Source organism: Protomyctophum parallelum (genome assembly GCF_964188405.1).
Source record: "Protomyctophum parallelum genome assembly, chromosome: 23".
Classification (NCBI taxonomy): domain Eukaryota; kingdom Metazoa; phylum Chordata; class Actinopteri; order Myctophiformes; family Myctophidae; genus Protomyctophum; species Protomyctophum parallelum.
In genome coordinates this window covers 17,000,995-17,015,855 of record NC_139715.1, presented here as the reverse complement: position 1 = coordinate 17,015,855, position 14,861 = coordinate 17,000,995, and the positions used below count along the sequence as shown (strand labels likewise).

Here is a 14,861-nt window from a genome sequence, read left to right as displayed (position 1 = left end):
CTCACTCTCTCACTCACTCACCGCCTCCGAGTCTTCAAATCCATGCAGGTACAAATTGTCATACATGGAGGTCTGCTATTCCAACGGCAGCTCTAGAAGAATGGAGGAGGGGAGAGGGAGAGAAAAAAACGAGAGCGGAGGAGGGGGGAGGAGAGTGGGAGCTGGGGGGGGGGGGGGGGGTAGGATCCACCACAAAAAAGGAAGAAAAAAAGGATGGATGGATGAGGGATGGAGGAGGGGAAGGGGGCGGGGTGGGCTTTCAGATGGGCGTCGATGACAACGTTCCTCCTTTTCTCCACAGCACAGACGGACGGCGACGAGGCGGAGATGGAGAAGCAAAGAAGACGAAGAGGAGAGCAGGAAGGAGGTGGATAAAGATAAATAAAGAGGAGAAATGGCTCTCGGTTGTTGGAAGACGCTGTGTGGACAGGATGCTCCCCCACCTCCCCCACCTGCTCCGGTCCACCCGCCGCTCCTTCCACAGGCCCGCCGTCCGTTCCACGGAATAGATTTCACGTCTACCCCCCGCCCCCGAGTATGCCCTCCCCCCCACCCGGTGCCCACGCCAGCCAAAAAAAAAAAAAAAAAAACACAACAACAGGCTCGCCGCTAGCTTTTACATTATAGGACCGAGACTCCTCGCTCCCCAGAGGTGGGCCTGAGCTCTCAGCATTCTCATGTTCTGTCTGCCGCTTCCAAGGGCACGGCACACACGCACACAAAACACACGCAGCGAGCTGCTGGCGTATAGAACAGCAGTTATAACGGCGAAGAGAGCGGCGGTTAGCAGCAAAGGCAGCACAGCAGCAATAGCAGCAAAGCAGAGAGAGGAGAGAGGATTCTTCCTCAATGCCAGAGATGATGACAGGGCCAGTGTTGCAAGGAGCTGATTGGCTGGAACCCTCCACACTCAGCTTGGGGTGCACACACTCTCCTTGATTGGAGAGGGGAGTGTGCTGGGAAACAGCAGCAGTGCCCCTCACCCCCACCCACCCTGGCTGTCTCTCTCCTTTTCTACTGTATCGCTCGTCTGTCTATCTCTCCACAGTGTGTGAGGGAGAGGAGGGGAGGGAGAGAGAGGGGGAGAGAGAGAGAGAGGGGGGGGGGGGGGTGTGGGTGGATGGGATCTTTGTTATGGAGGAACGCATTCGAGGTCTTGTGGATTCCGAGAAATGGCAATAAATAGCCATCTTTATGGCTATTTTTATTCTTATTGTGTGTGAAGTGTCTGGGCTTCTGAAATGAATTCAAAACAATATTGTGATCAGTTGCCGTACAAACATACTAATAGGCTGTAGATGGGATCGGAGGTGTCGTGTGAGCGTGCAGTGTACGGATGATTGTGTGACGTGTTGCTCGTCACATTCCTTTCGGCGGATTACTGTGTGTGTGACTCATGGAGCAGCATCGCAGGAGGTGTACCTTATACTGTATGTGTGCCATGAAAATTCATACGCCATATGTAACCATGGGCAAATGACCACGCTTTACATATGGCAGAGGTTTCTCAAACAGTGCCATGAGATCTTTAAACCCATTTTGGGGCGGGAACCCCTTTTTGTGTGTGGTCTCCAAATTTCATGATATTCATAATAATATACAGTAGGCTATGTCAAATGTTCAACTATACATTTTGGTCACTGTGCTAAGCTATTGAAAAATAGCAGATCTACAAGCTCATAGCATGGCACAGAGTGCCGCTCTATGAACTTGTAGGTCTGCTATTTTAGAAAAATCTTGAAAATATGGTGCAAATCTTTGAATATATATTCTTTCAGAGCGAACGTTTGCAGCGCTATGAACTTGTAGGTCTGCTATTTTTGAAAAATCGTGAAAATGTAGTGCAAATCTTTGAATATATATTCTTTCAGAGCGAACGTTTTTAACTCAAATCTTTGCTTCTGGGGGTGTCCCTGGAACAACATATTTTCAGATGTGGGTCGGCGGCCAATTACATACATTTTTTGGGGGTCCTTGACATGAAAATGTATGAGAACCACTGACATAGAAACATTTTTTTAAAGAAAACTGTCAGGATCAAGGGAACAAACCTTAAAGGACCTAACATAAAATTCTACTTTTTCAATTTATTTTGTGTTTTTGGGGCTCCCATATGTGTTTTCTATCCCCACAAATAACCAATTTTGAACAATCGGGCTTTCATATCATATGGGTGTATTAATGGAAATTGCTCTCAGGAACAGCTCAACTGATTTTGGCCTCATCGTGATGTCATCAATGTCACCCTACTTATATAATTCCTCCTCTTCTTCAGTCTTCAGTTCCAAATTTGCATTTCCACTTTGTTTACAATGTCCACTATTGTTGATCTTCCAAGCTGGCATGGAATGGAAACAAGCCTGGGTTTATCTAGCATCAGTATTATAATGACTCAAATATTAAATAATCTGCATATCAGCACCCCACCACCTCAGGACATTGTGGTACTGCAGCTAAAACTGCTTTCAAAGTCCAGAAAGAACTGACAAGGACTGGTTATATCAGAGTGGTGATTGAGGCTCAAACCATTAGAAATAAGTTTGAGGGACATAGACAATATGATATTAAATATTAAAAGCAATTTTAAAATGCATGTTATTTGCGCTTTAATGAACTCTATTGGACTGGTCATATGACATATTATTTGTGAGACAAGACAGGAATCAGATTCGAGCTTGGAACCTTTCACCAATGCTGCCAACTGTTTTGAGCCCACCAGGCACCTCCACGCCTCCATTTATTAAGAATTCATGTTACGTACACATTTTACAGCCATTTCAAATGTCTTTGACTTTTTCTTGTCGACTTTCATTTTATAATCATAATTAATCAAAGATAGTTCACAAAGATCTACTGTACGTTGTATTCGAGTCAAAACCCACACCAAAAGGGGGTCAAGAAAGGTCAACTCAAGACTTGGACTGAGGGGAGTCGAGAACAATCTGAATATTTTTCTATCCTAATTGAGAATATTAGCAAATTCAGTTTTTTCCAAAATTTTCAAGTAAAATACAATATAATAGAATGCAATATTTTGATCGGAAACACCCCAAGGAGGCCACCAGAGGGCGCCTTTGGAAAGAAGAAGAAGAAATGTGGATTTTGTCCACATCACCCAGACCTAGACAGCACTCATTCCGGTTTCCTATTGGTCCAGTCTCCAGGGATCAGAACAGGCAATCTTCTGATCACAAGTTCCACTTTCCACTTTTATATTAAAGGACAAATGGGCATTCGCTTGTCATTATGCTTCCTTATTGTGTTTTATCTACCTGCCTCCTGTGCTCCAAGTACCTCAAGGTGTTGCATTGTTCCATAATCACCTCAAATGCAACTACAATACTTTTTTTTTTAATATATATAATTCAGTGCCACCCCCACTGTAAGAAATGGTTGCATTGCAGTACCTGTCTGAGGATGAAGCTGGTGGAGGTGGTGCTTCCATCAGACCTCTTCAACCGGCTCCTCCTTGAGTAAGTCCCCCGGTTCACCTGTAGGGGGCGAACAAATCTCACTTTACAGACAAACGCTTTGGGCCAGAAATCAACATAAAAATAAAACTCCAATCAATTAAAACTCCAACGCAAAAGAAATAGCAAATGCAGTAAGCTCATTCAAATTATTGAAACATAAAAGACAAGTCAGACTCATAATGCATTAAACATTTCATTTCAACAAATATTAAAGCAATAGAGTATTTCATACAAATAGGATGTAATTAACCAGTTCAAACACAGTATGGCAAAGCACTGAAATACAATAAAATAAGATAAAACGCACACATTTATTGCACCAATATGCCATTACCAAATTTCACACATGCCAATTTGACCTACTAATATTTCTGTAAATTACCGATTCAACAGTTTCCCTAAAACTGGGTTGCGAGGATTAACTCTGTCTGAAGCTAATATGTGCTGTTGTTCTTACCCAGGGGTCCTTGAAGGAGTCTGCTAACGCTCAATGCCAAAAACCAAATTACATTGTAAATTGCAATAACGTGTTTGTGCGAAAATTAAATGAAACAATTAAAATGTCATGACCATGATAGCCCTTTAAAGTGGGAGGAGTATGGATGTTTCGGGTGGAGTGAGCCAGGTAGGGATGGGAAGGGTTGAGGGGACACTGACAGTGAGTGAACGCTAGAGGTCAGAGTGTAGAACCTGAAAGTCAAATGGGAGCCACATGCTGTCCTCACCTTCACTTAATGTGGCCTGCATGCATTAATATCAGAATACTGATATATTATTGATTTCAGCTGTTATAATTCCAAACATGCAAACATTACCGGCTTTAATTATTAATTCAGTCTAAATTAGTAGCTTAATGAGTAGTATTATTTTTTGTATATATTCTTTTATGTCCAATGTATTTGTATTTAGTTCATAAAGTTAACAATTAACATAACTATAATTAAAGGCATTTGAAAGGTATTACAAATTAAATAAAAATGTTACTTTTCAGGATTGCAATTTAGAAATTGCAAAAAAAATATTCAGGGTGGAAATATAGCAAAGATAGCTGATCTACAAGCTCAAAACGCGTCGCAGCGCGGCACGTTTTGAAATTGTAGATTGGCTATTTTTTCTACAACACTAATATGCAATGTGGCCCCTCTGGAGTGAGTGTGGAAATATAGTGGCCCTCTCCATCGTCAAAGTTTCCCACCCCTGCTGAAAGGTGTCAGCGGGGTCCCACTGAATCTCACACATGTGGTATCATCATTGGAAAGCAGGATGTCCTGTTCAGATTACAAAAGGATACCACCGTTTTGCTCTAAATGAGCAAAAAGATAAATGCATGCAAATGTTTTCATGGGCCAAAAATGGAATGCCTGCCTGTTCCTCCGGTTTCTTGTAGGGAAAGTATGTGTACAAGACTTCATGGCTGTAGGTCAACTGTCAAACAGGGCATGAGAGATGCCTGTTTGAAGCTCAACGTTGTCAACCTCTTGCTAGTGAGTAGACAGTGACCCCCTTTAGCCAATCAGAGTAAGATCTATTCTTTGGAAATTGTAAGAAACGCCTAAAGGAAAACTTTGATCATCTGACCAGAACTCGGGCTTATACCTTCCATTCCTTATTCTTACATTGTGCCGTCAGCTCTATGCCTATATCATAATTCACAAAAACAAATATTAAACTCTGTCTTATTAGGGCAATACTAATACCTGTAGTAGCCTACTTGCTTGAACCAAATGGTTGGAATGGCTACCTACTTCTATGTGAGTGCCTTTGCTGTGTTACTGTTTAACACAAGCACACAGTATCTATACTAGTATCTATAGTAGCCTACAGATATATATGGCCCAGTTTAGATGTCCCTGTTTTATTCAATTTGGGGGAAGTAGGCTAAGTTCAGACATTTCAGCGGCGGTGACATTGGTGCTAACTCTGGAGAATTTACCAGAAATGGGGCAAATCACTGCTAGATAATTAACTTGTCTCTCTAGAGATGACCGCTGTTGCTATATTTAGATTGAAGCGTTTTGGAAAAGCTAAGGATGGAAATTAAGAACAAAAAGTGATAAAGAAAGGACTTTGGAGAGATAGTAGTGAATAAATAAAAAAATAAATACATAAATAGAGAGAATGCAGTAAAAATGTAAAAGACAGGGTACATTTTAGAGACCTGCCCTGTGTGTAATAGCTGACTACTAAGACTATAATTCCTAATGCAAGACTACCCTCTCACAGTTTGATGTCCAACATTTGTCAAATAGATCAATTTATTTTGCTTTACATTTGTTATATTTGGTCATAGTGGACCAGCAGCACAACACAAATTTATGTTTTACTCTTTCCTCAAATAAAACAAGAAGCAAGCAGCTACTACTACAGACACTTTCAATAAAATACACTTAAAGTGCAGATAACTAGAAAATCATAACAAAATGAAAACCTTTATGCATTGCATAGGCAAAAGAAATAACCCTACATTTAAACTGTAAGGAATCTGTTACTTGAGCCACCACTATCCCACAATAATTCATATAAACTTAATGAAACGTGTAGGCACACGAAGAGCAACTTTTTCGTTCAGAAAATAAAGTCAAATAGAGGGACCTCTCTGCGCGCAGTGTGCAGGTTTCCTACCTGGAAGATGGGCGCTTGGATGCCCTCGCCAATCTTGTTCCGTATGTAGATATGTCGAGACATCTCGGCCAGGACATCGGTCCAAAGGGGTGGTGGTTGCCGCTCCGGCCCAGCCCCAGCCCAGTGGAAGTGTGGTGGTGGGTTCTGAACTGCTTGCTCCAGCTTCAATCACCTGAAATGTCCGCAGAACCGAACATGAGTCGAGCGTGCACACACAGTGGGGAGGCAGCTCTTCTCTCAACTCGTTACCGGCTGGATGTGACGGGTGCGCACATCCCTGCGCACGTTTGCGCACGCCGCTCACAAACACATGTGGCTCAATCTTAGAGTATATAGGGCTCAATGGGAGAACTATTTTAGGCATGAGGCGCTCGTCCTGGCCTGGGCTTGTTCGCGTCACAGTGAGTGACAAGTGAATCCTTACAGTATGATTCGATGAACTGATGCAGTAAGGTTCTGCTACTTTCGCTTTTAAATCTCACATGGAACTCAGACCAGCCTCTCCTCTTTAGTGGAAATCTCAAGAATGTTTGACCTACTCACCAATACAAAGACGGTTTGTGTCATTAGAAAGCCTACTTTCCTTAGTGGACACACTCTGAGCCCCCCACCACACGTATAAATGGTACTTTTTGGCCAGAAGGGATTTTTTTTCACCGAAGGAAAAATATTCTCTGGGCAATATCGGTAGAGGGCGCATTGGAGTAACTAAAAGTATTTTTTTCCCAGTGGAAACAAAATCCCTCAGAGTGATGTATGTATGTATTAACAGTTTGCAGAATTACAGCACAATTCAAGCACAACTCAATACAAATACTGTTAACTGTGAGTGGACGACCCAATAAAGCATTACACTTGTTTACAAGAGGGTCCACCTTGTTCAATTCATCAAAACATTTAGATACATACAAATATACACGTCTTCTATAAAGCCAAAGAGCAGAACGGGAATTCATCATAAAGGAGGTAAATGGGGAAAATAAACATATACAATGAGGTGGACTTCGTTAACATTAAGGAAGTATCTAGATAGGTACATGGGTATCTTGGTGGTGAATCGAATCTTGTGGACAAGACCCATTGCAAGATGCTGTACTGTCTTCGACCCTAAGCCATTCCAGCCTGTTAAAGTGGGCAGGGGGGTGAGGCCAAGTAGGAGCCTGATAAGTTTGTTTTGGGAAGTCTGGAGCCTTGTTTTAAGGTCCTTTGAGGTGCTGTGGTACCAAGAGGTGCATGCATAGTCGAAGAAACCTTGTACGAGGGCACCTGTTAGGGTCTCAAAGTGTTTTCTGTTGACCAGTGTACCTGTTAAGGAAGCTTGTTCTTTGGTTGACTTTTTTGATTACTTTGGTGGCCATTTTATCACCGGAAAGATTAGCCTCCAGGATGGAACCTAGGCAGGTAATTTCATCTTTTCGTGTGATATTGTCAAGAGTGCTCCCACTAAGGAAAGTAGGCTTTATAAGGACACAACCCGCCTTTTTTTTGGTTCGTAGCAAAAACGTTATTTTTATTTACACTAAAGAGGAGAGGCTGGTTCAATGTGAGATTTAAAAGCGAAATTAGCAGAGCCTTACTGCAGGGCAGAATTATAGAAGCAGTAAGGCTGTGGACCAGAGCTAAGTAGGCTAGTAATCAATATAATTTAATAGAACATACCCATAAGTAGGCCTATACCTACAAACAACTACTGGTTGTCTGGCTCATACACATTAGATTTACACAATATTGATAAACACAGTGATCACCGATTAAACTAATACCTAACCGATACTATAATTTAATCACAAAGCAAAGCAGGCACAATTTTAAGTAGAATGGGTGATACTATACCATGAGTTTGCATGGGATCGGTTACTTAAAACGGAGTTTGGACCCTCCACCCCCCTGTCACATCTTCAGTCCACATCCACCTTGAGCAGAGCACACAGACTAGTGCTTCATTAATCATTATCAAACCATTCCGCTTGCTTATTTATTTGACACATCAACAGTTTTCACCATGGACCAGTGTTCCAAGTTCTCACAGAATGCTCGCACATTTCACAAACGTTCCATCACCAGATAGGTACATACCTGCTTTATCTATCTGGTGGGGCAGTCTGTGAGAATCACTACAAAAAGATGGCAAGAGGGAATCCAGTTTGTTTAATTTGATTGTCAAGTTTTCAGTATTAAATTCCATTCAAGGCATTTATGAAACTGTAATGTTCTTTACTTTCTGCCGTTTATATATCAGCGTATGACTTGTGTTCAGTGACACATCCTGACCTACACAATGTAACTGTGTCTGCCAAGCATGCGTTGTTCAAAGCAAGTTGTTGCAGGGCTCACTTCTAAAACGTAGACTGAGAACAGGTGTCATACTGTCATGCAATACATTTAGGCTCAAGCATACAAACCAGACTAACCACACTAGAAACACTCAACACATTTATTCACATTATGGGAAAAAAGGGTTGAGCACAAACATTGCATTGATTGTTTATAAGCTCCCTATTCTTTGTATGTAATGATTTGTGTATTTTCTGTCTGTTCTCTCTCCCTGGTCGTTCTCACATACAGTGAAAAACATGTTTCACACATCATCACAACTTCAGGGATGGTATGGCCAGGATGCAAACAAGTTGCCCTGTATTGCTCCTGTGACATCAGGGGAGACTGACAAAGGAGAATCGGCCATCCGTAAACAATGCATCATGTCCATCAGCATGCAGAGCTGGAAGGACCTAATTGATGCTTTTGAGATCACGGCGCCCATGGTCTGAGCAAATAATAAAAATAAAATAAAGTATTCAATCAATCGTCCAAATAACTATTGATAGCCGCCCCCAGCAGGCTCAACATTAATTAACCAAAAGATAATACAGATAACCAAACTTTTCTTCAATCTTTTTTAACACAAAGTAGCCACAGGCTCATACGAAAGCTTATTCAAACTAAAACAAAATGAAATAAAGAAAACCAAAAAGAACAGCACACTTCATGCATTAAAACACCCGCATGCAAGTTTTAAGACAAAATAAGACAACATAAAAACATAAAAAAACTGAAAGAAACTCTTGTGGCGATCTATTCCCACTCATCATCTCCATTCTGGGCAGCTGTTTGTGGCTGGCTGTCAGTGGGGAAAGCTCCCCCCTGAGGGTAAATAAAAGAAGCCAAGTTAGAACATTGTCAAACATGTCCCCACAGAGGAAAAGCTCAAGTTTGCTTTGTTTCACTTTGCCATGATGTAGTATTTGGTCCACGTGTGCATGACATCTGCAAATGTATATACTCTGTGTGTGCTTAATAAAACCCAGAACATGTCGTCATCTTGTTCTGACCTTGTTCTTGCTTACAGATGGGTAATTATGGCGAGCCACCACCTCACTAGCCCTAAAAGGTCACATCGAGTATTTACTTAATTCATGACAATTACCTTCCTAGAGTCCGTGGAAGCAAAGGTCCGTCCTGAGCTGAAGGATGAAGAACCAGTGGCGCCCATCGCTGAATCCTCAAGCCATTTAGGCACCTCCTGCTGAGCCTGTAAATCACAGTCAAACCAATAGGAACCATTAGGGCTGGACATGGTGCTTTTTAAAGCATTCAGAGTGGCGTGCAGAGTAGTCAGATCACCTACACTAGAGAGAATTTTAACCAGGGAGCGAGCCATTTGGTTGTCGTTGTCAGGATCGTAGAAGGAAATGGCTTTCCCAGTGTTGCCACAACGACCGGTCCTCCCGATGCGGTGGACATATTCGTCAATGGCTTTGGGGAGGTCATAGTTGATCACGTGCTGCACATCGCGTATGTCCAGACCTCTTGCAGCCACAGAGGTAGCCACCAGGACGGGACATTTTCCAGAGCGGAAGTCGTGTAGCGCCTGCTCTCGCTCACGCTGCTCACGGTCGCTGTCGAGAGACAATAAAGTTCAAATGCTGCTCCATTTGAACGCATACTGGCTCTTCTTTTTTAACAAGCTCCTACTTACCCATGGATACTAGTAGTAGCAACCTTCTCCTGACAAAGGAACGTTGCAATGAAATCAGCTTGTCTCTTTGTCTCCACGAACACCATCGTACGCTCAGATCCTGCATGAAACAACAAAACAAAAACTTGAAACAATTGTCGTTTCTTTTTCAAGCCCGTTCAGGTTGTTAATAGCAGAGACTTGGAGGTAGTGAGGTTGGAGACGTTACCAGTGGTCTTTAGGACATCAAGAAGTTGAACTCTCTTGGAGAACTTGGTGACCTCAATCAACTTCTGCTCCACATCACTGCAGGCTCCGCCCACCACACCCACAGCCAGGAACAAGTAGTCAGTCTTGAGGAACTCAGAGGCCAGCCTGTAAAAAAAACACCATGCAGAGAAATGGATCAGTATTGAGGAGTTTCACATAAAGACAACCTATAGAAGATACATAACACAGTGTACCTTTGGATTTCCTCAGGGAAGGTGGCACTGAACATCAGGGTCTGACGCTCCTCTTTTGGTGGTATACCAGGAGAGCCCACCAACTTGCGCATGTCAGGCTCAAAGCCCATGTCCAACATCCTGTCTGCTTCATCCAACACCAGGTAACGCACCTTACTGAGACCCACCTAAAGGGTACATCATTATAGCAAGAATAAACTTACGAAATCCATCTCAACAGTCAGTAGAAATAAAATGGAATGCATCTCAACAGATCCAAGCCTTGAACTAAGAAACCAGAAAGGTTCACTACCATCAAAAAATTACTGGTGAGACGTAAATTACCTTTCCTCTTTGAATCATATCCAACAGCCTTCCTGGAGTCCCACACAACACGTTGCATCCCCTGCAGATGTCTCTGATTTGGTGTCCAGTTGCGATTCCACCATACACCACAACAGGACGCACACATGTCCTACACAGGTCAGATGAGAGAAAATGTCTATTAATGTACAATGGTGTGTTTCATTGGCCTCTGGCCAGTGTGCACTTTTACAGACTCAAATTATTACTTTCCCTGTGCTACTACACTAATGTGTCTGACAGCTGTATGCTCTAAAGTGATAAGCTATATATGTCACTTCCACTTAAGTTAGAAACACTAAGGACTGCCTATGCACCAAAACGCAGCCATTTCTTGTTAGACTGCTGCTGATCTCCATTAAACAGGACAGGAACGTCTTTGTGTTTTAAGCATTTTATAGTACTTTAGCTATTGAAAAATAGCAGATCTACAAGCTCATCGCGCAGCACTCAGTGCCGCACTAGAGCTTGTAGATCTGTTAAATGGGAGTACTCATCTCCTCGGGCCAAATACAGATAATTCTGGGGGTCCTTGACATTAAAGAAGTTGAGCACCACTGACATAGAAACATTGCTTCCAATAGGATTTAGAAGCAATTCTTTTAGAATCGGCTTCAGGTCTAAATGGGTTAAAAGACTTCTGAAACTTAACGGAGCATGCAGATAATACTTTTCTATCCAACTATTGTGACAATACAAACCCATGGGCAAACTTCCTGGCCTCCATGTAGATCTGATTGATCAGTTCTCTGGTTGGGGCAACGATCACGACCTCAGGTTCCTGCAGCTCACTGAACTGACTTGCTGCCACTCCGTCTGCCATCAGCTTCTGGAGCATTGGCAGCAGGAAGGCAGCCTGTAGGGAGGAAAACAGAGAACCAAGCTCACCTCCATTTCTGGATCTCGACTAGTCACGCATAGCCAGACCACTATTGCGCACTTACCGAATGGTACAGTAGAGCCTGGAACTATTTTAAATCTCTTTACATTTTATAATTACCATTTCTGATAAGCAGCAATCACGCTTCTAATATTTTGATTTATATTAGGACAAATTTGGAAGCAGGACCTATATACAGTATGTTCAAGTTCAATCCCTAAAATGGACAATGTGCCCTGTCCTCAATCATTCCAGATAACAGCAAGCTGAATCTCACCGTTTTGCCTGAACCAGTCTGGGCACAGGCCATGAGGTCTCTGCCCGCAGCGATAATAGGGATGCCATGCTTCTGCACTGGAGTTGGCTTCACATAACCGGATTTGCTCACATTCCTTTTCAGGGACTCGCAGAATTGTGCCTCCTCGAAAGTCTGAAGATGAAGACAAACAGGGTTTCATTGCAGTCTGAAGAAAAACTAAAACCCATAACTTATTAAACAGATTGTGAAGACGCTGCCAACATATCCATACCATGATGGCATTTGGTGGGTTGCTGCCACTAACCTCCACCATGATCTGATCATACTTGTCAAAGTTAATGCCAGATTCATAGTGGGAAAAAATTGATTCTTCATCCTCAGGGAGGGCTTCAGGAATATAAGTCACCCTTGGTCCTGGGGAAGAGGTTAGACTGATTTTAAACAAAGGCATAGTAGAAAAGACAAGTTTTCAGTGTGTTCACAATAGACTGATTTACTTACTCTCTTCACCTCCTTCTGTGTCTCCACTTGGACCTGTAACGGATTCACACAATTAAATATCTGCAGCATGTTTCCCCAAGCCCCAACTCCCAAGCTGACAAACTCAAACATGGAACCTAATTCACACCAATATTACCTTTAGAGAAGACTTCTTCATCTTTTCCACGGTATCCTGCAGTTGTCACAAAAGGACGATCAGTTGACATTCACTCATTAACATGATTCAGTATTTCGCTTTATAGTTATGGCTCATTTACCTCCTCCAGAACCTTCTGTTCCATCTTCTGTTCCACCTTAAAAGAGTCATTAAAGTGTCATTACACTTCAACCACTTAACTGTTAATTCCTCAAATTGTTCAGGAATACACTCAATTTTCACTCAAAATATATATTTGAAAGATTACAACTGCATTCAGGTTTTACTATAAAAGGATATTTTTATTTGAGACAAAAAGAGACAGATGACAGTTAGCAAACAGCATACTTGTTGTAGGCACAATTCACCATGGTAAATGTACAGAAATCTGTGTGGTATGCCAAATGTGTATTTTGATTATCTGTGTTCGTCTCGTTCCATTTTATCTTTTGGAATGCTAAAATAGAAGAGGGACCACCGCTCATCTGCTGAAAAAAACTTTAGGGAGGTGCTGGAGCCACAAAAGGAATATGAGGGAAAATAAAGGGAAGCTCCGCACACTCAATCTGCGCACAATCGGTTTATTTCTTTGCAAGCTTTCGGTCTACTGACCTTCTTCAGGCATGTTGGAATGCTAAAATCTTGTTGTGGAGTTTTCCAGAAGAATCAGTTTAACAACCTTTAGAATTTCTAAGCACATTAGGAGAGGATTCAAATTGGTGTTTAGAATACCATGACGGAAGCCTCCTCCTCTTCCTCCGCGACCACCTCCAAAGCCTGAGGAGAATTTTCTTTTTAAATATTTTTACAAAAATACATTTCTGTATGGAAAGTTTGCTGAATCACATTCAGTCAAACAACTAGAAAAACTCCATTACAGTCAAAATTACTAGTTAACCTAGTTTAAACGGCCACTCCCCCACCATTACCTTCTCTGGATTCTCCATCATCTCCATCACTCCTACCTCCTCTGCTGCCCCCTGTGAGGTGACAATATTACAGTGGACTGCAAGAACCACTGATTTCAACAGATGTCTTGTTTTTAACATTGATTTCATTAAAAAGCTGCTTCAGTGTGAACTACATCCCATCTCACCTCTGCCTCGCCCTCTGAAGCTTTGCTCTCCTCCACTGTTCCAGCTGCTGCTGCTGCCGCCGCCGCCGCCGCCTCCTCCTCCTCCTCCTCCACTGTTCCAGCTGCTGCCTGCTTCGTCTAAACAAAATACACAACTCATATATATAATTAACGTAATCACTAGTGCAAACAGTCTACTCCCATCCCAACAAGCAAAAACACTGGTACGTACCATTAGCGTTCTCATCAGCTCCTGCAAAAGAAAGGTAAAACGGTTTAACAATAGTATGCACGTCGTGGGACAATGGTAATGTCACATGATATTGGAAATGTAGCAATCTCGAGTCAATCACTACATTGGCACAATCCTCAATTTGATTATATTTTTAGCACATAGAACAAAATATAAAGTATTGCTGTGTATAAGAGTTTAATGATTTTGAGTAGCTATGATGTTGCTGAACTCATATGCTCGATTTGTTACCAGATTATTGGCAAATGAAATGGATCCTTAAAAGTAATACTGTATCATTGGTGTGCAACCCAAATGTATATATTTTTTTTACCATTCTTAAATCCTCCTCGTCCGCCGCGACCTCTTCCTCCACGACCTGTAGAAAACACCAAGGGTGGGAAATTACCAAGGGTGCCTGAGCACTCCAGCACCCACTAAGTCAAACTACCAAGGGTGACGGAGCCCTCCAGCAACCACTAAGTCAAACTACCAAGGGTGCCGGAGCCCTCCAGCACCCACTAAGTCAAACTACCAAGGGTGCCGGAGCCCTCCAGCACCCACTAAGTCAAACTACCAAGGGTGACGGAGCCCTCCAGCACCCACTAAGTCAAACTACCAAGGGTGACGTAGCCCTCCAGCACCCACTAAGTCAAACTACCAAGCGTGACGGAGCCCTCCAGCACCCACCAAGTCAAACTACCAAGGGTGCCTGAGCACTCCAGCACCCACTAAGTCAAACTACCAAGGGTGCCGGAGCCCTCCAGCACCCACTAAGTCAAACTACCAAGGGTGCCTGAGCCCAACATTGGGACCAACATTTGCATTTAACAGTCAACTACCTGATCCCTCTAGCAAAGTTAAACTTGAGCCCATTCAGATATCTTGCAACTTATTAAATATCAAGGAGGAATCACATTTC

The 14,861-nt window shown here is 42.6% G+C and overlaps 2 protein-coding genes across 5 annotated transcripts in view; both read right to left on the bottom strand.

Annotated features, from left to right (window-relative positions):
• LOC310854168 (voltage-dependent L-type calcium channel subunit beta-4-like) overlaps positions 1-6,194 on the bottom strand; it is a gene marked incomplete at both ends in the record, with an annotated part of 28,661 nt that extends 22,467 nt beyond the window's left edge. For 2 of the 4 annotated variants that reach the window (XM_083758698.1, XM_083758700.1), the window contains one exon: positions 22-66. In XM_083758698.1, the coding sequence (XP_083614824.1) occupies positions 22-66 (45 nt within the window). Of the gene's footprint in view, positions 1-21; positions 67-3,407; positions 3,492-6,095 lie in introns of those variants that run through there. The other 2 variants (XM_083758699.1, XM_083758697.1) reach the window with 2 other exon arrangements.
• A 2,973-nt stretch (positions 6,195-9,167) lies between these two features.
• On the bottom strand, positions 9,168-12,446 carry ddx4 (DEAD (Asp-Glu-Ala-Asp) box polypeptide 4; the record flags this gene model as incomplete). Its single annotated transcript, XM_083758401.1, has 10 exons — positions 9,168-9,236; positions 9,520-9,624; positions 9,721-9,991; positions 10,072-10,171; positions 10,280-10,425; positions 10,515-10,681; positions 10,839-10,968; positions 11,558-11,712; positions 12,014-12,166; positions 12,267-12,446. 10 exons carry the CDS (start codon positions 12,444-12,446, stop codon positions 9,168-9,170), a joined length of 1,476 nt encoding a protein of 491 aa, XP_083614527.1.
• Positions 12,447-14,861: the final 2,415 nt, after the last annotated feature.